The 27,027-nt window shown below is 42.4% G+C and overlaps 1 protein-coding gene across 2 annotated transcripts; it reads left to right on the plus strand.

Moving 5' to 3' along the window:
* The first annotated feature begins 2,784 nt into the window (after window positions 1-2,784).
* SEPHS1 (selenophosphate synthetase 1) lies at window positions 2,785-23,776 on the plus strand. 2 transcript variants are annotated; one of them, XM_062490847.1, is made up of 8 exons: window positions 2,785-3,408; window positions 6,545-6,648; window positions 11,162-11,269; window positions 12,040-12,194; window positions 13,011-13,101; window positions 15,994-16,093; window positions 17,607-17,819; window positions 22,430-23,776. In XM_062490847.1, the coding sequence occupies exons 1-8, from the start codon at window positions 3,216-3,218 to the stop codon at window positions 22,642-22,644; spliced, it is 1,179 nt and encodes a 392-aa protein (XP_062346831.1). In that variant the 5' UTR covers window positions 2,785-3,215; the 3' UTR covers window positions 22,645-23,776. The 2 variants fall into 2 exon arrangements, with proteins under 2 accessions (XP_062346831.1, XP_062346832.1); XM_062490848.1 differs by lacking the exon at window positions 17,607-17,819.
* Window positions 23,777-27,027: the final 3,251 nt, after the last annotated feature.

Raw genomic sequence — 27,027 nt, forward strand, 5'->3', positions numbered from 1 at the left:
CATTGTGGGACCGCGCTGGGAGTCCCGTTCGCGGGAGGAGGCGGAGGGCGAGGAGGCGGCGAGAGCCGGTGAGAGGGAGACCTGAGGAGGGAGGAGGAGGGGGGGGGGGGGGGGGTGCAAGGCGGGGAGATTTAAAGGGGAATTCGCCTCCGCCGTTCCCGCCGGGCCGGGCGCGGGGGGCGGCGCGGCCGGGGCGCGGGGTGCTCGCCTGGCCCGGGCCCCGCCGCCCTCCCTCGGCCCGGCCCCGGGGGAAGGGCGGAGGAAAGAGCGGGGATGGGGGGGCAGCTCCTTCACCGCGATGCGGCCGCTTTAAAAAAATTTGCACGCCGGCAGCGGACGGGTTAAATTTTCGCCCGCCGACATTTTTTTTTCCCTTTTCCCTCCTTTCCTCCCCCCCTCCCATCCCCGCGCTTCCCTCCCTCCCCATTACGGAGTGTCGGTGGGGGCGGAGGGGGGCTGCTCCCAACACCCCACCGGCCGTCCCCGCCGGTGAGGGGTGAACCCCGCCCCGGTGACACCGTACCTGCACGTGGGGACGCGGGGGACAGCGGGGTCGGTCACCCGCGGGCTCCGTCCTCGCCGCAGCCCGGGAAGGAGCCGCTGCCAGCGCCGCTCCGCGCGCGGCTTCTTCCCGTCCTCTTCCCCCGCCGCCTCTCCGGCTGCACAAAGAGCGGCAGCGAAGGCCCCGGGTTTGCCTCTAAAGGCAGCGGCTGGAAATTTAAGGTGTCCCGGAGCCATGTCTGCCCGCAGCGCTCCCCGCCGCATTCCACGGATCGATGGTGGTTGCAGCGCCTCGCCTCGTGTGTCTCGGGCGGTCGGGCTGGCGGTGGGTGCGCTGGGGTTTGTGTGGGGTTATGTACCTGGCTCCAGTGCTCCCTCCCTCCCCCTCTTTTCGCTCCTGTGCTCTTCTCTCTCTGCCGGTTGGGAAGGCAAGGGTTAAACTCCAGCTTTTAATATTTATTATGCCGCTCTTTTAAAGTAAGAAACGTCTGGGTTAGGAGGTGGTGTCTGCTGCTGGGGAGGCATGCTTGTCGCTCACGTCGCAGTGCTGCGTGGACTGCCAGAATCGCAGAAATGTTCTGAGTTGCAAGGGACTCAGGAGGGCCGTCAGTCCAGCTGCTGGCTCTGCACAGAACAGCTCCAAGAATCACACCTTGTGCCCGAGAGTTGTCTAAACTCTACGTGAACTCTGCCAGGCTCGGTGCTGTGGCCACCAAAGTCACCAAAAACTTGGGTCTTGCGAGGAATGTTGCTCCTATGGGAGTCTGTGAATTGCACAGTTGCATGCAGCTTTAATCAGATCTTTATTAGAACGTTACCGTATTCTTGCACTGGGGGTTTTTCCATTAAATCGTCTTGTTTGTTTCACGAGTTGTTTTCAAAGGGGGAACTGTGTCCTTACAGTCCTCAAGGCTGCATAAAGTTCCTGGTAGGCTGTGGCCTCTGCATCCATCCCTGTGTAAGTAGGCAGGGGGTGCTAAGCTTATTGCACTTATTGGTTAGATGAAGGAAGATGTTTCCTTTGTGGGGCAAGCTGCTTTTTATAATTTTATGGAATTAATTGGAATGGAGTGTTAAAAAAGAATGAAGAAAAAAAATATTCTCCCCTTCCTTGAAAAGCTTTTGTCTCCTATTTCTGTTGACAGGTTGTTTTCCAGACACTTTTTTTTAATTGCAAGTGCTTAGTGTCTTGCATTGGAAGACAGCAGCTAGGAACTGCATTCATTGCTCATCCAAGACACGTTCTTGTAACTAGAGTTTGGATTCCTGCCCAAGCCTAGGCTTTGGAAGATTTGTTTTAAATAAGTGCCACACCTCCCAAAGAAGGAGGGAAAACACAGTGAAGGGGAGTTGGGCTCCACATCAAAAGTTCTCAGGGAGTTTAAAATTTCAATTCCTACAAATTATAGTCCATAAGTTGACTTAAAGGTTTATGGAACAGATGTACTTGTTAATAAGCGCTGTGTAGGGCGGATACAGCACAGTCTGTAGATTTACTTCTTTCCTTCATTTAGCAAAGTTGAACTTGGCAAATACCAGTCACTTGCATTCTTCTTTTCTGCTTAACTTCTTTAGGGCATGACTATCAGTGTCAGGTTTTGTCAGTGATGCCACTGAACTCTGTTCTTGTTGCTGTTACACAGGATCCTTGCTTTCTAAGAAACTACTACTAGACAGGTTGCTTTTAGTAATTCTTGAAAACTTGTTCTCTGAGAAAGATGAATTGTATTTTGTCACAGCCGTTGCTGTTTAGAAGTCAGTGTCTCGGTTAGGCCTCTTATTAGTTTTGGAGTGTGGTGGATGTGAGTCAGAGTGGAAAAACGTTCTAAAATTAGACATGCATTGTTAGGAATTTTATTAAATGAATTGCATCAGTGTCTTTTTACATTACCATTCTAATGGGCAATTCTGTGATTCTCTGTATCATTAGTTGACTAAAAATGGGCTGAAGAGGCAAGAAACTTTCCAGCATTTTTTGGTCTGTGAGCATGCTAAAGGTAAACTGGCATGCTTACAGGTGAACCACTCTGCTTAAATGCAGCCTCTTTGTTCTTCTGCTACCTGTTCTAACAGAACACCAGGAGTGTATTTTCTCCCAAGGAGAACAGGTGTATTATGGAGCTTCAGCTTCTTACCTCAGGACTGAAGCAGAGCCATTATTTGAAAAGCGTCTTATTTTTTGAGATTAATATGTTAATGGCTAAAATTATTACCCCACACTGAGCTGAGTACAAACAGATGTCTTTGCTGACCATGCTGCAGGATCAGGGCCAGGGTTGCCTTTTGGAAGTTGGCCTCTGTGCTCTGGGAACTATTATTTCTTTCGTTACCTCTGCGTTAAATGAGGTTGGTAAGTGTGTTAGATTATTTTTTAAATGAAAACCTTACATGGCATCTCTGCAAAAGAAGTTCATTCTCTGATTCACCTGGCATAGTTAGTTTTAAAAGTTAGAAGGTAAGATGAGGAGTCATCTCTTTGTAGTCATAAGGCAGTGAGTTGTGTGAGATGTGCACACCTGTCTTAACAGGTGAACAACAGCAACAAGCCCTTTCTTTTAACTTGAACCATGTGGAAAAGATATCCTGCAAGTCATAGGAATTTCTAATGTTCCCTTTTTTTATTGTTATTTTTATTTTTTAATAAGACTGATCAGCAGAGAAACTGATCCTGTTGCTCTGGGGTGGGAGAGGCCGGCAGTCTGTGGGAGAGAACCATGTCTGTTCGGGAGTCCTTTAACCCAGAAAGTTACGAACTGGACAAGAGCTTCCGTCTGACCCGATTCACTGAACTGAAGGGCACAGGCTGCAAAGTGCCGCAGGATGTCTTACAGAAACTGCTCGAATCTCTACAAGAAAACCATTTTCAGGAAGATGAACAGTTCTTGGGGGCAGTTATGCCCAGGTTGGGTAAGTAGTTGCCGCTGTGGACATTGGTGGTCCTTCTGCTCAGTTTGCTTAGTGACACAATCACGTTTGTGGGTTGTTTAATCGGTTTGAAAATTGTGTGTCGTTTAATGCATGCACAGCATCCAGAAAGCTGAAGAATGAATCTCATGCTGTTATTTGTTGGCATCTGGGGTACAAGAATATTATCTTAATTATTTAACATCCTGCAGTGCACTCAACTACAAGAGCAAAACACTCAGGAATGGCCATTGTGATGGGCACATGCTTAGGTGTTAGTCTGCTCCTCCCTTTCACCCCAGTAGATGCTGTGCAAACTGAAGTCCTGTCAGTTAATTTCTCAGTTAGTTTTAGACTTTTATGTTCACGCATTGCATTTGAAATTTGATGCAATGGATGAATGAATTTGGATGACTCCCAGGTGGATTTTCCCCTCTCTTTCCTCTCCTCTCTGTTCCTGGGTCACAGAAAGTGAGCAAGAGAACTTCCTTGCTTCAGCTGACTGGGAGCAAATTGTTTCACGATTGTCATTATTCCATTGAGTCCGTTCTTTGTTCCCCACTCTAACTCTTTTGCTCACCTGTAGAAGCTGCCTGGGAAAGGCTGCCTTTCCAAGACCTCTGTGTTCTTGCCAGCTTCACTTTCTCTTTGATATTTGCACAATGATGCAAGCAATAAGGGAAAACAACCTGCACAAGCCACCTACATGGGGAACAGGGCAAACGTAGGTATTTTGATACCAGCTACTATACCTAATATTGATATAGATAAATTAATGTAGATAATGCGTTTAATGACACTTTTAATTCTGTTTGTCTCTTTACTCAGCCTTGCATATTCAATCTCTTTGCAGTGCAGAATGGTTATTTTTCCCCTCAGTTTAGGAATATCAACAGAGCATTTATTCTGAAGTTAATTTATTATCAATTTAGTGTTCAGTAACTTTATTTAAAATTATATAAACATTGCTAATTGTCTATTAGCAGGCTAACAGGTTGCAACAACCCATTATTCTGGTAGAGATTGAATATAATGAGGGATTAGTAAGGTGCCCATGTTCTTGCTTTAAACAATGAGAATCTTTGTATGAAATATATAAGCAGCAATTGTGTGTGAAGCTGGGGTGGCACTGTAATTTAATATTCCCTGACAGAGGACACTTCCATCTTTTTTCATCCCAAAACTGTTATTTATATGTATTTTTCTAAATTAAGTAAGCTGATCACAGCAGCATTTCAATTTGGCAATTTTCTAAAATCAGCAATAGTTTGGTTGAGATTTTTTTTCTCTTAGGAACTTACAGGCTCTGAACAATAATGGAATTGCTAGCAGACTTTTCTTCTTCAGCTGTATGAAAAGGTATAGAAGTAGATTTATGCCATCAGTGTGTAGGTGTGATACTATGTAACAGAAAATCTGTTAGTAATAGAAGGTGAAGAGTTCAGGTCTCTTTTAAAATATGCTTTTGTGATGAGAATCCCTTTAGCAAATGTGTCTTTGGATAAGTTTAGTGTGAGATTTGCCTTTGATGTCTTGTGGTTGAAAGGTATAGACAGGTAACTTTGCCACCTGTGCATAGGCACCATGCTTTTGAAATGCAGCCAGGGGAGAGGCTGCCAGCAGCAGGCTCAAGCTCTCCCCTTTTTAGATCTGCGAGAGATGTTACCCAGAGCAAACTTAAATATGGCTGTGAGTAAGAAACAGCAAATCTGATGTTTATTCTCAGAGCTGTTACAGACCTGAAATGAATCATAGGTCTGAAGAGATTCACTTGTTATTCACGATGTGTTTTGGTGGCACATTAGCACAGCCTCAGAAGGATCATCATTGTAGCCCCTTGGCCTATCTGTCAAGAAGCGCTTTTGCAGAAGTTGTGGAAAAATGCACAAATGAAGTCGGTCTTGCAGTGTTGTGGCATGATTAGGTGAACTGAGGGCAAAACTGCTCCTGCATCTGGGCCACTTCTCTGTAACTGCCTGTGTGCCTTTCCCTGAAGGCACTGGACATCAGGCATAGTGGCTTGGGAGCTTCTGTGGAGATTGAGTGACCCTGAATTACTGCTTGTTCTCTTCCAAGGCAAGATCTCCTGCCTCTCTGGCAGGAGAGGCAAGATATCTCCACCTATAAACTGACTGCCTGGCAGACCTCTGCCCCCTCAGTAAGACTCAGATGGCAGCAACTTGCTCCATCCCTGTACAAACACTGCCAAACACTGGTTTGTAGATCTTGCTAGGGTAGTGTGTTTCATTAATAGATGGTGAAAGGTTCCTGTGTGACATCTGCTCCCTAAAAATGGGCTATTTTGAAGACCCTTGCTCTGTGGGGCATGCAGAGTAATTCCAGGCAGCTTGCTGCCAGCCCAGGAAGGAGGTAAACTTCCTGCCATTGCTGCAAAGGCACAGGGCTACCCATAGGGTTGTGTGGCTCAGCCAGCATGTTGTGATTTGTCACCTGCCCCTTTGGTGTGGGTTCTTCTGTTGCAGCAAATGCTGGGAGGTTCTAATATCACTTGTTCTGTTTGAAATATCCACTGTCAGGGAAGAGCTTGTGGTGCTCAGGGTTGTGGTTTTCTCCAAGGAGTTCTGTATCTATCAGGTGGTCTGCAGCCTTCCAGCCTTGCAAGGTGAGGTTAACATGGTTGCTAAAGCTCCAAGTGGGTGAATCATCTTTCCCCAAGGACCTGGACTGTGACTTGTTGTTCTTTCTGAAGTGAGGGAATTTTCAGTATGAGATGCTCTGTCCCTTCACGGCTGCTACTATGTTTTTGTTGAGATCAGAGAGACAGGAAAACCTATTTGTTTTTGACAGTATCAATGTACTTAGTTCTTCTTAACTTTAAGTGTACTTACATAAAAGCACAGATGTTCTTGATGTGCTGTTATGCTGCTGCAAAAGAATAAAGAACATTGTAGTTGAATTCTTGCCTTCAGTGATTTGCACTTATGTTCAGTTCCAACCAGGAGTTTGTTTTCTTTGCTTTTTTCCTCTTGTGCTGTGTGCTTTCTCTGAAGGAATTTGGCATGTCTGTTTAGGCAATGTTAGGTATTTCACAGACATGTTTTATAAACTCTTTTCTTAAGAGCAGCAGATAACTCAGGGCACAGTTACCCACCTCACTCATGGATTTCTGTCTTTGCAGGAATTGGGATGGACACTTGCGTAATTCCATTGAGACATGGAGGTTTGTCATTAGTCCAGACGACAGATTATATTTATCCTATTGTGGATGACCCTTATATGATGGTAAGTTGGCTAAACTTGGTTCTTGGGTCTATTGCTGTTTTGGGCTTCTCACCAGCCTGATGGCAGTTCTGACAGTTTCTTCTAGATGTGCAGTGCTAATTGTGTGATTAGTTGCATTCAGAGTCTTTCCTAAATAGACACCAAGAGGGAAAGGCATAATTTTATCCTGGAATCTCCTAGGAATGCTGCAGTGCTGCTTTCTATGTAGGTGAAAGTTAGGATAACTGCCACCTTTAATTCAGATTTTCCTTTATCTCTTGTTCTGTGGGATTTGGTCTGAAGAGCCCAAAAGGGGGAAAAAGAGCAGCCTGTGAAGTAGCAGAGAGTAAACTCTGCTTATGAACAGAACCACATTGTATCTAGTCTTTTTTGAGGTATTGAAATAACCAGGTAACCTGTTAGAACTGGAAATAGCTAATGTCAGTAGTTGGCAATAGCACCTGGAAATTTCAGAGTGCCTTGTGAACACCAGCTTTCCTGTGGCGCTTCCTCCACTTGAACTTGAATGTGGACACGTTGAAATGACTGGTTGGAAGGTGCGTGCACTTTGGCATTGGTTCCTTCTGTGTTCCTGTCACATTTAGTCTGTCTCAGCAGAGATTCCTGCATGTGTTGCAGTGATCAGTATTGACTTGAAGTGATCCTGGAAAACAAATGAGCTTTTAAAAAAAGACATTAATAAAGCTGTAAGGAAATGTTAAATGAAAGGTGCTAGAATTCATGTTTTCTGTGGTTTGGATGTGACTCCATTGCTTTTACTGCTGTTGGTGTGATTGAATGTTTTATGTGCTGCTGTCAGTTTGTTTGCTCTGTGAGACCTGTCTGGTAGGTTTTGGACACAATTTGAGACTGGGACCTTTATTGTTTTGTTTGTTTGTTTTTTTTTGTTTTTTTTTTTTTTTGTTGTGGGGGTTTTTTTTTGAGCATGATTGACCATGTGTTGTGCCCATATGTAAGCCTAGCTCCTGTGATTTCTCTTCCAGGAGAGCTCTCCTTCTGCAAACTGAGCAGCCAAAAATCTCAGGCTGGCCTCTGGAGTATGGAGTTGTGCTCTCCTGAGAAATTTGATTCAAGTGGGTTGCTTTAATATCATGTGGAAACTTGTCAGGGACCAGAGGGGAAAAAAAAATGGAGATTTGTGTTCAAGTTCATCGTCTGAAACTCTCTGCTCACTTTGTAAAAAAACCTGGGGGACAGTGTTAAAGGCTGTGGTGAAGGGAGAGGGTTGCTTTGTTTGGAGATACAGAGGGTTTGAAATGCCACAGGAGTAGATAGATGGGCCTGTGCCCAGATGAGGTTTAGGTCAGTGGGTAGGAGTGGAATGTAAATTTGGCCCTGCTCCAGCTTCTGTGGTTGCATCATAGTTGGAGTCTGTGCTGTGATCCACATGCACCAGCAGCTGTAACCTTAGTGCTGTCTAACTCTCAAGTCCTTCACTTTTCATTCTTGAGGGCATTTTTTTTAATCTGGTGGCTGGCCACTTCCTAATCTGTTTATATATGTGTACTTCTTCCTGAGAGCTAACTGAGGATGGGGATTCTGTCTCAAGCCCTCTTGCTGATAAGACCAGCGATGATCCTGCAGGATTATTGCTCCTGGTCCCTCTGCTCAGACCTGTCTCTTGAGGGCCAGAGTACCCCAAGGGACAGTATAGATTACTTCTTGCTTGTGTGGACCAACACTGGTTAGAGAACAGTCAAATACAGTTTGCCACAGGGTTTATGGATGGTTGTTACTAGTGGAGGAATTGTGAGATTTGGGAATTTTGAGTGGGTGTCCAGGCTGTATAAAGGGGTGTGCTCTGGCCTCCTCTGCTTGAGACATGCTACTGCTGTCCTGCTTCTCCAACTGCTTCTTTCCCTGGTTTAAGTCCAGGTGTCTCCTGAACCATGTTGTTACTATGTACCATTATCACTCACCTGCAGTGCACACTCTCCTTGCCCTACCCCTCAGTCTCCTTACCCAGGCACTCCTAGTCTGGTTTTGAGTGGGTGTTCTCTAGAGTCTCTTCCTTTCTCTGTGCACAGGGTTTACCTGCAGCTCCTTATCTGATCTCTCTTCCTAATTGGAGGGGGGAAGCAGAGAGAGGGAAAGCCAAAAGTGAACTCCAAGCTGGGTGCTGTGACAGAAGGGATTAGGGAACAGCTGAGGAAGGCAAAACTGCTTGTGGACTCAGCTGAACTTCTGATTTCTGCTTCAGAAAACAGCTTTCTGTCACTCTGGCACTGCCTATTTTAAAACTAAGTCCTGCAGTTATATGCAAAATCATTCTTCTTTTTCTCCTTCACTTTGGCTTTGTCCTTGAAAACACTCAGTCCATGTGCAAAATTATCCCTAGGATGTACACCTATAAAGTCTGTACCAAGCATAGGGTTTATTCAGCTTAAATTTTTTATTAGAAAAGTTACAAGCAATCAAAAAAAAAAGGTTTCATAATAACTATCAATCCACTGGGAATGGCACTGGATACTGTCCTCTCTTGTAGCACTGTGGAGGCACCTGTTTGAGTACAGGAGCAGGGAACTGGCTGGTTTGAGAGAGTACATCTTTGCTCCTTCATCCAGGAACCTTTTTGTTGCTGTTTTAAGAACCTTCACTCAGGACTGGAGATGGGTGTCTGATTCTTCATCCTTTGCCCTTACAAATAGTTCTTCGTATTGCACACAGATCTTTTGTGTTTCAGGGCACTACCCAACAGGCAGGTGGCCTGCAGGACCTGGCCAGGCTGACCCCTGTTCGTGAGCCCTGTTGGGTTTGCTGGTGTGTCACAGAAGCCCCGTGTTGTTCTCTCTGCTCCTTCAGACTTGGGAATTGCTCTTCCCTGAATTTGTTTCCGTAGCAGTTTTGGCAGTTGGCAAAAGCATTATTAGACTGACCTCTGACTATCAGAGGTGTTGTCCATATGTTTTTATAAACTTATCTGTCATTCCTAACAGGGCACAAACCAGCAGTTTGCTTGGTAAATACTGGAGATTACAGAGAATGGCTTGATAGTGCCACAAAAGGGAAATGGCAGGCATATAGAAATTTAGCAGCCAATATCTATCAAATAGTGCAGTACACAACTCTTTTCTTAATAGTTTAAGATTTGAATTATTGAAATATATTCCAGTTCCAAATATCAGGAATTCCCTTGATGTCACTGAAAACTCTTGAATTTATGAAAAACTGTGTTATATTTATTTGTGATTTGGAGATGTTGTTTAATGTCACCAGCAAGTGAAGTAACTGTCTGAAAATATTACCCTTTTTGCAAAATGTTGTTGCTTTTACCATGGTGGTGTTGCCTTTGAACATATTGAAAAGCACAGACTTAAAATCATAAAGCCAGGTGTTGATTACAGTTCTGCAGCTGTAAACCTAAAACAACTTTCATAGAATGCATGGGGTCTTCCAGAGTAATACAGCAGAATTTGTCCTATATTTTAAAATAGCTTGCTGTCTCTTAGGGCACATCCTGTATGAGGAAGTTCTGCATCTTCATCAGGAAACTTGATGTCTCATCTGTGAGTCTATATGTCAGAAACTCCAACTCAGATCCATTAATTTAGTAAAATTAGAGTAACTAACCTCATGTAATGTGTGTGATGGCTTTTCAGTCCTGTCAGCTTCCTGACTTCTTAGAGGAATCTTCAGCATGTACAAGCTGTACAAGTTTTTGTTAGTGGTGATACTCACATACACACACAACAATCAGCAAAATTGTTCATGCTGTAGCAAAATTCAGCATGAACTTGTCACCCGGAAAGTGACAGATAAACACATCTCTCTCACTGTGTGAGTGGTGGGGGTGTACAGCTTCCCTCAGTGGTGGCAGATGCAGTTCCTTGGAGCCCTGAGCTCCTTTATTGCCTGCACACGCTGTCATCCCCAGAGCAGAGGAAGCAGCCCAGTGAGGGTGTGTGCTGGCAGCACAGCTGTATCCTCCAGGAAGAGCGGTTCTATCCTAGAAACAGGAGTGCAGATGTGGCCTTCAGAGTAGTGCAGGGAACAAATATCTTTCTCATCAGGGACCCATCTCCTATGTATTCTGATGCAGGAGTTCAGCACTATGTGCTTTTTGGATTAATTTCCTCGAAGTTGTGAATTCCATGCCATGGCCATCTCCACCAGGATGTACAGTTTTGTGCTGGAATAAATTTAATAGGAATATACCATGCTAAGTAAACAGAACTTGTTATCAAAGATAGACTGTTGATCTTAACTTATTCTCTCAGATTGGGCATCCAGTCTGAACTCTGGGATTCCTATGGAGTCAGTGGGAGAGTGTGTTGACCAAGACAGCTGGGATGAATTCTTTCCATGCCTGTAAAGGAATGATACCTGCACTTCTAGGTGGGCACATAGCACGTAATGGATCATACCAAATCTCTGGGTGGGTTTCTTAATGCTGTGGAGTAAGAAGCTGTATCAGAGTGCAAACTCACACTGGAAGCTTTCCTTGTGGAAGGTGTTTAAACATACACTAACAGTGCTGCAGGTTTTTTTTTTCTTATCTCTCTTTGTTTTTCAGGGACGAATAGCGTGTGCCAATGTCCTAAGTGACCTTTATGCCATGGGGGTCACAGAATGTGACAACATGTTGATGCTCCTTGGAATCAGCAATAAAATGACAGATAGGGTAAGACTTTTGGCACTTTATCTTGGAGAAAGACTCAAACAGCTAAATGTGCTCAGAATGTATTTACCTTTAGTGTATTTTCTCTTCAAAGTTTGAAGCTGTTTAAAGAAGAGATGGTCTTACTGAATGGCTTAGTTCACAGTATGGATCTTGCCTCATAAACATTCTGAGGTCATGTGCTAAAAGTTCAGTTTTCTGTGGCATTGTAATCTGCTGCCTTCATCCCCACCAAAATGGGGTGCCACCTCCTATCAAAGGCCAGTATTTGATTGCCTGTTCATCTATCAATTTGGATAGATGTTTTGGGTTTTGTTTTTTTGTTTTATTTTTCCTCTGTGGAAGTAATCAGCATATATGTTTGTTTATCTGTAGTAAAAAAGGGGATGTTTATTTTTAGAAGGATGTAAGTTGAAACTTTGATGGTTAATGGTGCCCAAATGTGTCTTGATTCTTTTAGCATTGCACTGCTGTAGCTGTACCTGATTACAGCAGCAGGAATAGTTGTTCTGAGTTTCCAGAACTCTGATTACTCTTACCTGACTTTTTTGAGATTGCTTCTTCAGCATGTCTTTGCAGCCCTTCCACACAGAGCTGTAAATCTGTAGGATAACATGCAGTTTTCAGGAGGCCAGGCTCTTCCTGAGGGTTGCTTTTCTGTCATAAACTATTTGCTACGGGGGCATTTGGTTGGAGTGGTTAAAGCCTTGGACCAGTCTTGCAATGACTAGCGCTGCTGTGTATGGAACTCTGACTTCTCTTTTGATCTCTAGGAAAGAGACAAAGTGATGCCTCTAATTATCCAGGGTTTCAAAGATGCAGCAGAAGAGGCAGGAACATCTGTTACTGGTGGCCAAACAGTGTTAAATCCCTGGATTGTTTTAGGAGGAGTGGCCACGACAGTCTGTCAGCCTAATGAATTTATAATGTAAGTTAAATCACTAAGCAGTCAAAGGCACTGGTCTGAGGAATACAGTAATATTCATTTAAGCACTGTATTGTGATCTTGTGATGTGTCTCCTGATGAATAAAGCAGTACCTTCTCCTGCTTGTGTTTGTCCTTAGTGCTCAACAGATGCCACATCTCTTTGTACATATTTGCTTTTTTTAAACAGGATATCCTTTTACTTCTCCCCTCCCCCCAGTCCTTTTTGATCCTATTCTCCTTTTGACAGGAGAATTAAGGTTCTAATCTTTAAAGGTAGTGGAGACTGTTTTGAGCATAAATTTCTATCCCATTTACACGTACACTTCTAAACCGTGTCCTAATTGTCCTGTTAATGGCTATAGAGAACTACAGAACTGCTGTCTTTAGAGCATTCTGACCATTTAACAGTAGCTGGTTTTGAATGTCTCACTGTGGCACAGTTACTGTATACAAATGAACTTGTACAGGATTCTAATGCTAGATATCTTATGCCCTGAGTAACAAAGGTACATTTTTTCCCTTATCCTCTCTTACAGCTCAAAATATTTGAAAGAAGACATGTAATTTAGTATGTGTCTGATTGCAAGCATTGTTTTTTCCAAGAAAGAAGGATTAGCACTTTTTGAACACATTTTCTGCATTTTCCTCAATAATATTGCATGGCAGTGAATCCCAAAGGGTAGTTCTGCAATTAGTCAGTTTTATAACAGTGCAATAAGATGCATGGGTCTGTGTAAAATGTAATTATCAGCACTTATTCCTAATAACGTGTTTGAATCTTGCTGTGTAGTTAATATATGAATTCTTTGTTTCCAGGCCAGACAATGCAGTGCCAGGAGATGTGCTTGTATTAACTAAACCCTTGGGAACACAAGTGGCTGTAGCTGTCCACCAGTGGCTAGATATTGTGAGTACTCCGCAACAAAGAAAAAGGGAAGAGGGGTGTGAGTTAAAGATGATCTTCCTCTTTCCCTCAACATGATAAAGTTCAGCTCAGGTGGGAGTCATCTGTAACCTCTCTCTCCTTCTTCCTCCTCGATATGCTCCAGCTTTCCCTACTTGTGTGCAAAATTCCTTTGGAATCAAGGCAATTTACAATTTTGTGCTTAGTGAGCCTATCTTAATTGCACCTAATTCTTAGTTATTTCTCAGGCATTGCTGAAATAACCAAAATTGTTTACTAACAGAACAACAGACTATCACCCTGGGCAACATTATGCCCTATTCCACCTGCCAAAGTAATTGGCAGCACTTATTGATGGCAGTTAGGCCAAGAACGCTCTCTCTGTTCTTGGGCTTTCTGCTTGTGTACGTGAAGTTTATCTGTGTTTCACATGTGCATTCAGTAAGAATATTTCTAGCAGCATTATGGATGTAGACATATTTCCATCTGTTACTTCAGGCAAAAATGTAACTACTGAACTGAAAAGTAACTGCAAAATTGGCATCTGCTTATGTTGTCTGGCTCCCAGTACGTGTCTTCCGAATTATAACTGCTCAGTTTACACTCTAAAAAGATGCATCTTTTCTGCTTTTGGGACTCCTGAGCCAATAGACTGGCAGAGGAGTGAGCTGGAATCTACTTTGATTTGGCTGTTGGCCACTGCATTGTCAGATGAATTCTAATTAATACAGCTAGTGTTAGCAAAGTGGGAGAGAACCAGTTTAAACCTTCACTGGAGTCTGAAGTGTGAGTAACAAGGGAAAAATATTTTTCTCCTTCTTCATAGGGTCTGGCCTAGCAATTTTGACCTCTTCAGAATCCTGTGTTTTCCACAGATACAAGGATTAGGGCCTCAGATAATCTTGATATGAAAATGAAATGAAACAACAAGACCCCAGTTCCATAGGTTTTTCTGGCCGTAATCTTATTCTTAACAAACCTTATCATATTGACGAGCAGACTTGCTAATTAAAGCTGTTCTGAATTTCCACATATTTCAAATACAACTAATTTCCTCAACTGTCAAACAGAAAAACCTTCTGGTCTGAAAAATAAGGACAGCCAGGAAATCAATACTGCTATTATGTGTAAACAGAATATATCTTTGATTGTGGTAGGAAAGTTTCTGAAGTAGCTGTGCTGCCTTTTCTTTAGCTTTGTTTTGTGAAGGCACAGGAAAAGTGAGACTAGAATTAATTACCCATCACAAATCCACCTGTAAATCAAATTTTAGTGGGGAGTTGGACTTCATATTAAAAAGTGTGTGGGAGAAGGTACAGTATAGCAAGGTTATGCATAGGTAAGAAAGAAAGGAAAACTGGAGTGTACAGATACACATGCTTAAAGATATGAAAGGGGGTGCTGTGATGTGCCTCTTCAGAGAGGGTTTTCTAGCTCTTTGCTGTTGTCTACAGACCCTTCCTATCTGGAAATCTAGTCTTGCTTTTATAACCTATTTGGGAATTTTTGCAAACTTTTCTGCCTTAATTCCCTGTTGACTAAGCCCAGTATCTTGATTGCTTTAGTGGAGAGGAATTTGCTTCCAGTTTGTATCTTTCCTTGTTTGTGGCCCCTCTACCCTCAGCCTTGAGTTCTGCTTCCACATCATTTGTAATTTCCATTGCCATCATCTGACCAGTTTCTGTCCTGTGATCGGCCTCAGAACTGTTTTGGAAACCTAAGGCAGAATGATTGCTCAGGTTTTTTTCAGTCATTCCCAGAGTAAGAATAATCACCATTCTGTCATCTGTGTAACAGCCACATCTTATTATTTGACTTGGTCTCTCATTTGTGTAAACAAAAATGCTTTTCTTTAGTTGGTAGATCCAGTTCAACCTAATATCAGAAACTCTGGTCCCACTGCCATCGTTCCTTGCTCTTTAATGATTTATTTATTTTGGCTGACCAGCCTTTCCCCCTTTTGCTGTTTCTGGATTCTCTCTTACACCCCTTGAAGTCAGCACTCATTTGTTAAGACAAGATCCTTCCCCATTGTAGCATCACCTCCCATTTCTTAGTAGTTCCTGCACCTTTTTTTAAGTAAGATGTTTGTTCTATGCATTTACTCTATGGAATGGCAATGTAGGTATTGTGGCTTCAAAAATCCTGTGTTTTCTGACTTTCAGTTCCCTGTAATTTTATTTTAATGGAAAAGAAAAAAGTTAAATCAGTTTGTAGTGTGGCTTTTAAAATAGCTGCTTTGTTTCATTCTGGATCTGGAATCACTTCGGTTTAAAGGTACTGTTTCCTAAATTGTTGTGAAACCCTTCCGGGACGGAGAGAATTTATGGGAATATGGTGAAGGGATGAGACCATACCAGACACTGGAGAATGGGTGGAAGATGCTGGTATTAAATTGTATAGGAGGCTTATGAAACTGCCTTCATCCTAAAGTAGAGTGATTATATCCTGCCTTAGCATACATTCTTCTGGCCAGGACTGGTGGATATCAGTGGTCTTTACTGATCAAAGTATCCAAGTGTGAAAGTAAGAACAGTCTCTCAAAAACCCAAGAAGCCAGAAATTGTAAATCTCAACATCCAACAACAAAGTTATTTTAATTTTGCTGTGGGAGTTCAATACAGAGGGTTGCCTTGAAGGAGTTCTTTCCCTAGAGTAGTTTATTCCACTCAGCTGCTGAAAGTAGGATTTGAAATGCTTAGTGCCCAAACATATATTTAAATGAACTTTGCTGGGGTACAACAGACCTCTGACTGGAACATTTTACCCCTCTTTAACTGTTTTTTAAAAAAGGTACATTTTGGATTAAGGGTTTTTGTTTTTTAAGTGTTCAGGGTATACTTTAAAAGGTACAGCTGAAAAATCTAAAAGAAACATCTTTATTTCATCCATTAGCCTGAAAAGTGGAATAAAATCAAACTCGTGGTAACACAGGAAGATGTAGAACTAGCATACCAGGAGGCAATGATGAATATGGCACGGCTGAACAGGACAGGTAAGAAGAGATGTGTGTGCTGGAGGGGAGGGATTGTGAGTCTTTTCAATTCCATATCGGTTTCATTTCACTGCCCTGGGGAACTGGGACACAAACACGTTGTCCCTTTCATTCTGACCCAGCTCTCTGCTGTTCAGTGTTAGTGAAACCAGCAAATTAAAATCAAACGCCCTCTTGTAATTATACAGCAGAAACACAAAGCTGCTGGATATGATTATAACTCATGAGTGCTGCAAGTAACATCCCAGCGAGCTAAAGGATGTTTTAAAGGGAAAAATATTGGATTTGTTCCTTATTTTCTTGCACAGAGAAGGCCTGACTGTGATAAGGTTAAAATAAGTTGAATTAGAATAAATCAAGGAAAAACTCTAAACTTGTAAGCTTCAGTTTAAATTTTGATTTTAAAAAAAAATTACTTCTTTCTAATTCAGTCTTGTACTCTGCTTTCCACGTGTGGAGTATGTATGTGGAATATGCTTCTTTTTCTGTTTGTCTTTTTCCTGTTCCTGTAATAGGTTTTTTGGTTTTTTTTTTGGGTTTTTTTTTTTTTCTTTAAAATTTGGTAGAGGAAAGGCTCTGCTTTTACCCTGCAAGTTTTAATACGGGATTTCCCTTTTGTGTTCAAAGTATCTTTTGGGAGAGTGGAGAATCGAATTGTTTCCTTACTTGTTTCTCAGTTGAAGGAACAGGAATAGTTAAATATCTTTTTTCCAGTTTTTTCAGTTTTCATTTCTTATATCATCCCCCTGGTTTTTCATTCTTTGTCAAAGCCTTCGAGAAAAGATAAATGACCAGCATTGTCTTACGACAAAGAATTCCATCCTCCTGGTGTGTTGGGAAGCACCCAAAGAAAGTCAAAGCGTTCCTGGTTTTGTTTTTCTTTGCTCTTGTCAGACACCTTTAACAACACTTAAATACTCTTAACTCGTGCTATTGTCTGCATGCGTGGGTGCCCTTTTCCCACCCAGGAGCTGCAAGTGTGCCGGAATTTCATGAATGTATAGGTGGGGAGGCTGGGGCCCTTCCCCCACAGCTGCAGGGTTTGTTTTTTCAGCTCTTAAGCCTTGAGTGTCCACATCTCAAGCTCTGATGTCACGTTGCAGGATGGCAGGGGAAGAGATGTGGGAAAACTAAACTGTGTCTGGTCCCTGCCCTTAGTGCAGCAAAGCTGAGCTCAGAACCTCCCTGGCCCTCAGCTTTAGGAAGTTTGGATCTGAAGCAAACCCTGTTTCTTAGACTGCCAATATAAATGAGTAGCACATGTCTAATAGACCATGCTCATAAATGCAACTTCCATGACTGATTTTCAACATAATTTAAAATCTTAAATACAAATTGAATTTAAGTGTTACGTGCACTATCGGTTAATTCCAATTCTCTTTATTTTATTAATTTAACCCAACCTGGTTTGCATTAAATATATGCAATGTGCACAATATTGTTAAAGCACTTTACTGATAATTTGTTTTTTTTCTGATTTGGTGGATTTTTTTTCCCCCTCCCTCTCTTATAGCTGCTGGACTCATGCACACTTTCAATGCACATGCAGCTACGGACATCACAGGATTTGGAATCCTGGGTCATGCACAAAACCTTGCCAAGCAGCAGCGGAACGAGGTGTCCTTTGTTATTCACAACCTCCCGGTCCTGGCTAAGATGGCTGCTGTCAGTAAGGCCTGTGGCAACATGTTCGGCCTCATGCATGGGACTTGTCCAGAGACTTCAGGTAGGTGACAGCTGTGCCACCCTGTTCCTTCCCCACACCTGCACCTTAGAATGCCATTTCAAAGGCACAGATCGAGTGCTGTGTGCTCCGTCACAGTTGGTTTGGCACCTGGCCAGGCTAATGAGCAGCAGCCACACAGCTGTTCACAACGAACTCCTTCAGTCTGACTTCCAAACCACCGCCCTGTCCTGAGTGTCTTCTGCTCCCTTACTGAACACTACTACAGAAACCCTGCAACCCTCCAGTTTGCAGTTAGAAGTTAGTGATGATTCTGAATTCTTCTGAAACCTGTTCTTCTCTGTTAACTCCAGAACAGTGAATATCTGGAAATTCCACCACATCTGGCACAGTTTTCTCAAAAGCAAAGCCACTGGCAGTAGTTTTGCCTTACAAAGGATGGTGTTTGATATGTTATTACAAAATTTAGTGTTGGTGGGCTGGTGTTGGTAACTGAGGCCTTCTCTGTCCACAGCATACAGACATCCAAGAATACAGCTTACAGCTTTTCTCCCCTACTTTTATGGAATTTGACTTCAGGAATTGTGACTAGCCACAAAAAAATATAAATGTTGGTCTCTGACCCATTTATTACTTGAGATCAATAAAGCTGCTACGTGCAGTGACAAGTGAGTACCACAGACTGTACTGAAAACCTGGCTATGGACAAAAAACATTTACAGTGTCATCAGGTGATGATAACTTCTGATTTTATTTTTTTTTAAGTTGCCTTATTAGGAATAGAAATAGGCTCTTGTCTGATGAGTATGATCACTGTCATCTACTGGATGTCTTTCTACTTTCCCCTTGAATCTTCTATCCTGGTTCATTTTGTTTTTTCTAATTTAGTCTGACTCTTCTTTCTCTTTGGGAAATGGAGAGATGTAGCAACAGATCTGTCTTTTTTCTCTTACCTCGTTTCCCTGCCATCTTCTGGCTCTCTAGAAGTATTATCCACATTCTCTGCAGTTTACAACAGAGGGGCCCCCTTGAAGCAAAACAGTCGGAAGATCTGGAAAAAAGCATCACAGTGAGAGCCATAAACTTTTCCCCTAGTGAATACATAACTTACCCTGATCTGCTGAGTTGTTCCTTGGCCATCTGTGCTTGAGCAGACACTCTGTCCTACAGAGACTGTGTGGCTCAGATGATGTGTAACAGGATTTGGGAAGTGAACCTTTTCCAGATCCAGAGTCAGTCAGAAGGGAGCAGAAATATCTGCAGCTTGGCAAGCTGTGTCAATAAGGTTGGTAGCACCAGTCAGATTCTTACTACCCAGGAGCCCAATAGCTGAAATGCCAGTAGCATTTATTTTTTGGAAAAAGCCCAAAAAGCAGCATGACACAGAGCTGGAACTGCAAGGTGCTCTTTCAGATGAGTGGCTGTAGTAGGGGAGTTTGGATAGCAGTTGGTGTGGGAATGGTTTAGCTGCAAACCAAGTGCTTATGTCTTCAGAGATGCCCATCCTGCACCTTGGGGCTACCCAATTCTCTTGTCACTGAAGGAATGTAAAACAGTGCAGATGGAGGCGGTGCTGCGAAGTGGGAAATGCCTGACTTCAGAATCTCTTCTGGGACTGAGAGAAAGAGGTCTCTTTGAAATGCAGAGCATTGGGCAGAGATGGATGATGATGATGGGGAAAACAGTGAGACAGATCTAGTTGGTGAACTGTGGGTGTCTCAAAACACAAACACATCTGTGTGATTTGATCACAGTACTGTGTTTCTTGCATTAGAAGTGGCCTCAGGGATTTGTTACAGGGCAGTGTCTGCCACCTACCCAAAAAGATCCACAGCCACGTGGACACACTGGCCAGGCTCTGGGAGCTGAATAACCACCCACAGGCTTTGGGCTTGCACTGCAGGGCCTGGCATGTGTCAGCAGTGAGAGCTGGGCAGGCTGTGCTGGCATGGTTTGTTAGCATTCAGACCAGGCTGTTTGCACACCTCCTGTCCTGGGCTTGATTTATGTAAAGGCTAAGGCCTGCTTTGCTGTGCTTAATACCCAGCTGTGGGGAGCCCTGCTGGGCTGCTCAAGGCTCTGCTTACTCTAACACAGACACTTCTTCTCTATTGGCTTGAGCTTCTAGACATGCTCTGTCTGTAGCTTCTTCATCTGGGAACAGATGTTTTTCAGCAGAGTGGGCAGGCAATAAGAAATTTACTGGAAAACTATTTGAATGGATTTTAAGGTTATTATGTTGGGTTTTTTTCCCCATGTGCATTTGCTGGGCACCTGTTCACAAAAGCCAGTGTTGAAAAGATGTATTATGTTATCTGTTCGATCCTTCAGGCACTCTTGCTAATGGTGTAGTCTCCTAAAATTGCACTTTTGTATGATTCTCCACTCTCTTTTAGGGAACTCCTTAGTAATGGTTAAAGTTGCTAGAGTTGTTACAGTGACTACTTGCGGAGATAAGTCATGGAGTTACTTTGTTTGGGACATTCATACATGTGTGTATTTTTTAGTCCTAATAACTTTTGGATGGTGTCAGAGGACTCTCTTAGTGTAGTAGAGGTATTTCAGCAACTTGGTATTTGTGGAGATTTGGTGGAAATAGGCAGATGGATAGAAAAGAAGGGCTGTGTCAGTGCCTGACAAAAGGCAAGTCTGATGATGTCATCCTGATTTAAGTCAGGAGAAAGCCATTAGCAGGAGCAAGGACTTGGTTTTGATTCATTAACTATTTGTATATCTGCTCTTAATTACAGAGCTTTGTGTGGCCTGCTTTTGAAGTGTTCTTTGCCTACTCCCCTGCTTGATACACTGCTTGTTAAAACAAGCAATGTTCAAAGCCTCTTAAAAAAAAACAACAAACTTTTGTTCTTACAGAGATAAGCCAGGACAGCCACCAAATATCTGCATCCTTTCAATCCTCAAAAAGCAGAGCATCTGGGAATGCCAAGAACACAGACTGGCCTAAAAAAAACGGTAGTGGAGAACCTTAAGGATTTACACAGAGGGTTAAAGAGACTGGTAACTGTAACCCCTGCATACAGGAAGCCTGCTGTAGTTTGAGAGTAGCCCATAGCCTTTTTAAGCATTATTGATCAGACTGGGATGTAGCCAGCAGATGGGAAGTGATTTATTTTTTTTTCCCACCAGAAACTGGGATTTTGTACATGTTTTTGGTCTTGCCAGAGAATGATAACTGCAGGAACAGAGTGTGTGTGAAAAAAATGAGTGAAGATTACTTTTCTGCTCTTTCTTGTTTCCTTTTTACCATACTTACACACCTTCCTTCTCGTTAGCACCTTCTCTGCACTGCCGCTTGCAAACCTCTGCCCTGACTCCCTTGCACCACGATGTAAGCTTCTCTTCAATTGGATTTAGAGCCTTCCATGGGAATGTCACATAATTCCTTTGCAGTTGATTTGTCTGTTACAAAGTAACAGCATCTGAAGTAGTTCTGGGCACTATCATTCAAGCTTACTGGTTTTTGATGTTGTGCTTGATGGAAATACCAGAATGTTATTTTGAAATATCAGAGAGGTAGGCATTTTTTGGCTGGCACACTTTTCTTCGTACAGAATCTAAAAAAATCACTTTCACTTTTAATTAACTCCTCATGTTCAGTAGCTGCTTCTTCATGGCCCTAAATGAAATTTATCTTTAGTCACCAGCGAGGGGATTGTCTGCTCGAGGGGACTGTGTGCTGGGAAAAGCAAACATCAAGGTGCCCACGGTGCTGAGGAGTTGTCTGTGGGGCAGGTGGCACTCGAGCCCAGGGTGATCTGCTCAGCAGGTGGCCCTTTGCCCCAGGGCTGGCTCAGAGCTGGTGGCAGAACTTGTGAGGATGATGAGAATGCTTTGGGTCAAGGAGTAAGTGAGGCTCAGCATGTGCCCAAATTCCAGGGTGTGTGAATCTAATCTCTCCCTGTGTTCTCCCAACCCTTTCAATTCACTTGCCAACCTGTCTTTTTCAGTGCTTTGGGATTCTAAGAATGGAAGTGCTTTTAGGTTTAACAGTGGAATGGAATGGTGAGCTGTTTACTCATTACTGTGCTGCTTCTGAAAGCCTTCATTAGTAAATGAAGTAATTTCAATTGTGTCTGACAAAAAACCTTACGGGAAAGGCTAAAAAGGTTAGAAAATTGTCAGACAAAGGGGTCACGAAGGCTGTCACAGGGAGCACTGGATCAAGCCTGTGTTTCATGTTCTGCCTTTAGCGTTCTCAGCAGGGCCGTGGTCCCTGCTTTGATGAATGATTTCATTGCAGGCAACAAGATTACTCACAGAATCAGCTGCCACCAGTATGTGGTTACAGGTATCTGCATGTGACCTTTATCTGAAATGTTTCTGTGTAGAGGAACTCTGCAGTCCTCTGAGGAAAGTTACAGTACTGGTGTTGTTTCAGTATGTCACTTGTTGGCATCGGTACAATGTCCTTTTGCCAACGTCTTTTGTGTGTATTTGGCTTCATTTACATGAAACTAAACATTGCATTCAGGCACAGACCTCTTGCTGTAGAGCAAGAGCTTGGACTTCCACTGTGCCTTTTCTTGGAGTTCAGGAGACTCCACAGAAGTCACCAAGTGCTTGTCCAAGTAGGGGTCTGACAGACCAAGGCTGAAATACTTTGCAGTCTGATGTTCTGCTCTCTTTCTTTGCAGGTGGCCTCCTCATCTGCTTACCACGAGAGCAGGCAGCGCGTTTCTGTGCAGAGATCAAGTCCCCGAAATACGGCGAAGGCCACCAGGCGTGGATTATTGGCATTGTAGAGAAGGGCAACCGCACGGCCAGGATTATAGACAAACCCCGGATCATTGAAGTGGCACCACAGGTGGCCACTCAGAACGTGAACCCCACGCCCGGTGCCACCTCTTAATAGAGATGAAATAGCTGTTTGTTTTTGAATAGATCTATTCCCTTATCATCCTACAATTTAAAGAACTGTAAAAAGAAAACTTGTTGTGTCTGCACATCTGGTGGCCTTAGGTCAGTTTATGAGTGGATACAAATAATAAAATCCATTGCCTTTTTTTCCTGTTACATTAACTGAAGATGCACCTAATCTTGAGGCAGCTTCTGAGTTGAGAATTATATTGTTATCCAATACTGTTGATTCATTTTGAATCTTTAGACACTTATCTCTTGCCGCATAGGCTCTTTTTAAAGGTGCTTTCACGTAGCACAGACATTACCAGTAGTAGTGTCGAATAGCAGTTTGTGTCCTTTTCATTATGTGTATATTTATCATGAATCTAATTTTGATGCCTTGAGTGATATTCCAGAAAGGCAATAAATTGACGAGCGACACAGTGGGTTACCCAATAGTAAGAGGTTGCATGATTGCATTCAATCTTTGATTTTTAAAGAATTTTATTTTATTTTCTAAATTTTTTTTTGTAAGGTTTCATCTTACCAAGAGCATCTACAACCCTGGACATTGCTTGGTAGTGCACTCATTTTAAACAGCAAGTGCTGACTTTTTGCATGGAAAGCGCTTCAGAGTCGAAGGAGTAATTTTGAATTACATTATTTGTAGACCTGACAATATTTACTGTATTATCAATGAATTGTTATCTTTATTGATAGTAAGGACAAATAAATCTTTTTTTTTTCTTTTTTTCTTTTTTTTTTTTTTGCAACATGATTGGATGTGCTATAGTGCAACAAAGGTTTTGCAGACCAAAAGGAGGTTACTGTATAATATTCATTTACAATTCACTATATAAATAACTACACAAATAATTTTTAAATATAATCAAACTAAAATAAACCTCTGTTCTGTGGATGGTAGTGTTTAATACATTTTATATTTTGTATAGTGATTACAAGCCTTTTTTGTTTCTTTAAAAATCAGCAGCTGTTTAGTATAATTCCTAGTATTATTTTGTTCTTTGCTCAGATACAATTTTCTGCACGCTTTTGTGATCTGTGTTTAAAACCAACATTGCCAATAATGCAGCTTGAACTTGAGCTTGTTATTCAAAATAAATATTTAATTTTTTTTATTGCTCTTGTATAAGTGCATGAACTTTTTTGATTCCTAGCTGAATTATTCACTGAAAAGAGGAGAGATTCTAATTTAAAAAAAAAAAATATTGCATGTGTGATTATATTAATAATTGTGATCACTCCTTGAATCAGTTCTCCAAGCTGTGATGTCCAGTGGTAACCTTGAGTAAAGCTGAGGGCATGTAGGTTATCTCCAAGTGTTACCCACTTGATTTTGTTTATTTTATTACCAGCACCAAGTCTGCAACATTTTGAATCGTTTCCCATGCAAGTGCTCCTGTGCCTGCTGTCAGCAATTGGAGGGCTCGTGGAAGGGATGCTGGAGCCCCTCTTTTTCTGAGCCAGCACGGGGAGCTGCCCCTTGCAGCAGCCTCACCACTCACCCCGCTCTGCCCAGACACTCCCTGCTGTCCTGGACCGCACTGAACCCGCTCCTGAAGCTTCTCCCAGGTTCTGGAATTTGCTCCTTGCTTTTCAGACCAGCAAGAAGAAAGTGTTGGATGATTGTTACTGCAGCAAGAATTACAAAGGCTTCCCATCTATAAGAAATGAGTTACTGGGTCACATAGAGTCTTATGCATCATGCAAGGTTTAAATTTTCAGTCTTCCTCATAATGGAATCTTTGGCAAAATTTGGCTTTTTTCCTCTCGATAGTGTTATCAACAGACACCTTTTGAAAAGCTAGAATGTTTTTTTTTTAATTCCCCCTTTGTGAGTAGCTTAAACCACACAATCCCTCACGCTTCTTTTACTGGAAAAGAAGTCTGAGAGTTGTGGGTTCACCACAAAACCTCAAAGCAGTAACCAAGGTTTTAACTTTGAAAAAAAAAAACAAAACAACCAAAAACTTAGGTTTTTCACGGCAGTTCTGAAAATAAAGTATCAAAAAACAGTTGTGCAAAAATACTGACTTTTTTTTCCCTTGCTGTTTTGTGATGTTTGTTCTGTTCATTTTCTCTGTGGTCGTGGGCAAGACTGTACCTATATAGGTTATTTTAGTTTTAAAAAGCCCAAAGTAGATCAAATAGGTGCAAAACAGTTGAGTTCTTCTGCATGGGAGTGCTTGTTACAAAGGTGTGCTGTAGTTGAAATTGGCACCGGATGTGTGTCAATTCCCCTCCGGCAGAAGAAGGTCCTTGTCAGTCGCTGCTGTTGGGTTTTTTCATTTGTTGTGATAATGGGTTCATCATCCTTTTGCGAAACCAACACTTGTCCTTCCCTAGACGTGTTCCGAGGGGCAGAAGGTTCATCTCCAAGGGAAGGTGTCTGAAGGACGCTGCTTACCTCTGTGCTTTCGGAGGAATATTTTCTGTCGCGGCTGCTAGAGGCAGCTACAAGGAAAGCCTCTTGGGTGAGCCGATTTAAAAGCCTCTCCCAATGCTTCCTGATGGCTGGAATTTACGTCCCAAAGTGCTTCCTGGTGCGCTGCTGAGAGGGTAGTAACTTGGCTCCTCTGTGAGCATCACCTTCGATAACGAAATTTTATGATTTGTTTTGCTGAATCAGAGATCGTAGATCCCAGTGAGCTGTAGAAGGATGTATTGTAAGGAACTGGCAAGTCCTAAATCTTTCACTATTAAGGAAGACACTTAGACAATCCCCTTAAATGAAGGGTTTTTTGAGGTTCTGGTGTCAAAAAGCTGTGAGAAAGCAGCAGTGAACAGTTGTTTTTAGTAGCTGTGTTCAGGTACACAGGAATCTCTGTATGTACCAGCTCCCATTCCTGCTTGTAAAATGCCATCCAAGTTGTGAAAAGAGTGGAGAAGAAAATTTCTTTATTTGAAAAGAAAGCATTTAATAATAAAAATATTCACTAGGCTAATCAACACATTTGATAAGTAGCATATATTTCTGCAAAGTTTGTAACAGTTGTTGCGCTTTAGCCTGTTGTTTTCCTCAACGTTTTGCTTTCCCATCCTTCATCAGGGAGAAACAACACTCTTAAAATCTGTGGCAGTTTATAAAGCCAGAATAGTTTGGTCCTTTTTTTAGGTATTATTTTTATTTCATGTTCTGCTCTGAATTCAGGATTGAACTTTTTCTAATAAAGAGGTAATCAAAATTAATGAGAGTGCTGCAGTGAGAGGGCGCAAACCTCAGTGACCATGGGAGAGTGGGTGGGCACGGTGGCTGATACTTAGTGCTTCACTGACTTTTTAACTGGAAGTCAAGTGAAGAGTTGGGAAGAGTCATCCGAGTTCACATTGTGCTTTCTGACCACAAGATATGATTGCAGCCCCTGTGACTGGTGCTTGAGAAGGAGAAAGGTAATAAAATACCCTCTTGTTCAGCCCTTTGGTAGGTGCTTGTCCCAGCTGGGTGGTCATGAGGGAGAATGGGATCCCTTTTGGGAGCTGTGGACATAGATAAGAGCAACATGTCCACGAGGGAGACTTTTCCTTTCTGGCTCACAGGCTCTTGAGGTTGGCTGGTAGAGCAAGAGCCAACCACAACTGGGGTTTTTTACACTCTCTGCTCAGAGCACTGGTGGATCCAGCTGTCGCTGGTATTTCCAAAGGGATTTGTGTCCATAAGGAATGTGTGGGCACCCCCAGCTGAGAAGACTGGGACAGCTGGAGAGAAGCCTGGCAGTAGCTCCTCCTTAGGATAAAGGTTGCCCAAGCTTGGAATTCAGCAGAGGCCAGGAGCTAAAGCAAAGCCCAAGACAGAGAAGTCATTGAGACACTTTACCCTTTACTTTCCTTGTCCTTTGTCACACCTCTTATTTTGTTCTCTGATGAATCCATATCTCCCTTTCCCTCCTTCTCCCTTCTATGAATCTGTAGAAGCCTTTCTTGACTCCTCTGGTGATGAGAAATGAACCTGTGTCTTGGTAGTGGATTTTGTTTTTATTGTCTTATCAACATCTGTTTTCCCTGGCATCTCAGTTAAAAAAGCTAATTTTGCTGAGTTGGAGCAGCTGCCACTTCCTGCCACAGTAAATTAAGCTTTCAGAAGACCTCATCTTTGGAATTACAGTTCTGATCATAATGTGAATTTTAATAGTCAATTGAGATGCTTATTAAATTATAAGACTCTGCATTAGGAATGTTCCTGTGCTGCTGGAGGAATCTCAATCGTTTACTTTTTATTAGTTTTGTGATTTAATGAACAGAAAACATTAAAACTAAAAGCCAAATGCAAACCATCTGTATAAAAGTGTTCTATAAAATTCAGGAAACTGACAGACATAGCTGTAAAAGTACCTTGCAAAGACACAGCCTCTCTTAAATGCCATCCATTTTAATA

Source organism: Cinclus cinclus, chromosome 4 (assembly GCF_963662255.1).
Source record: "Cinclus cinclus chromosome 4, bCinCin1.1, whole genome shotgun sequence".
NCBI lineage: Eukaryota > Metazoa > Chordata > Aves > Passeriformes > Cinclidae > Cinclus > Cinclus cinclus.

Bases quoted from the DNA above. Each gene is read 5' to 3' on its own strand.
- SEPHS1 (XM_062490847.1), top strand. From the start codon at position 3,216: ATGTCTGTTCGGGAGTCCTTTAACCCAGAAAGTTACGAACTGGACAAG. The intron at 11,270-12,039 runs GTAAGACTTTTG...TTTGATCTCTAG, and splicing joins GCAATAAAATGACAGATAGG to GAAAGAGACAAAGTGATGCC. The intron at 16,094-17,606 runs GTAAGAAGAGAT...CCTCTCTTATAG, and splicing joins GGCACGGCTGAACAGGACAG to CTGCTGGACTCATGCACACT.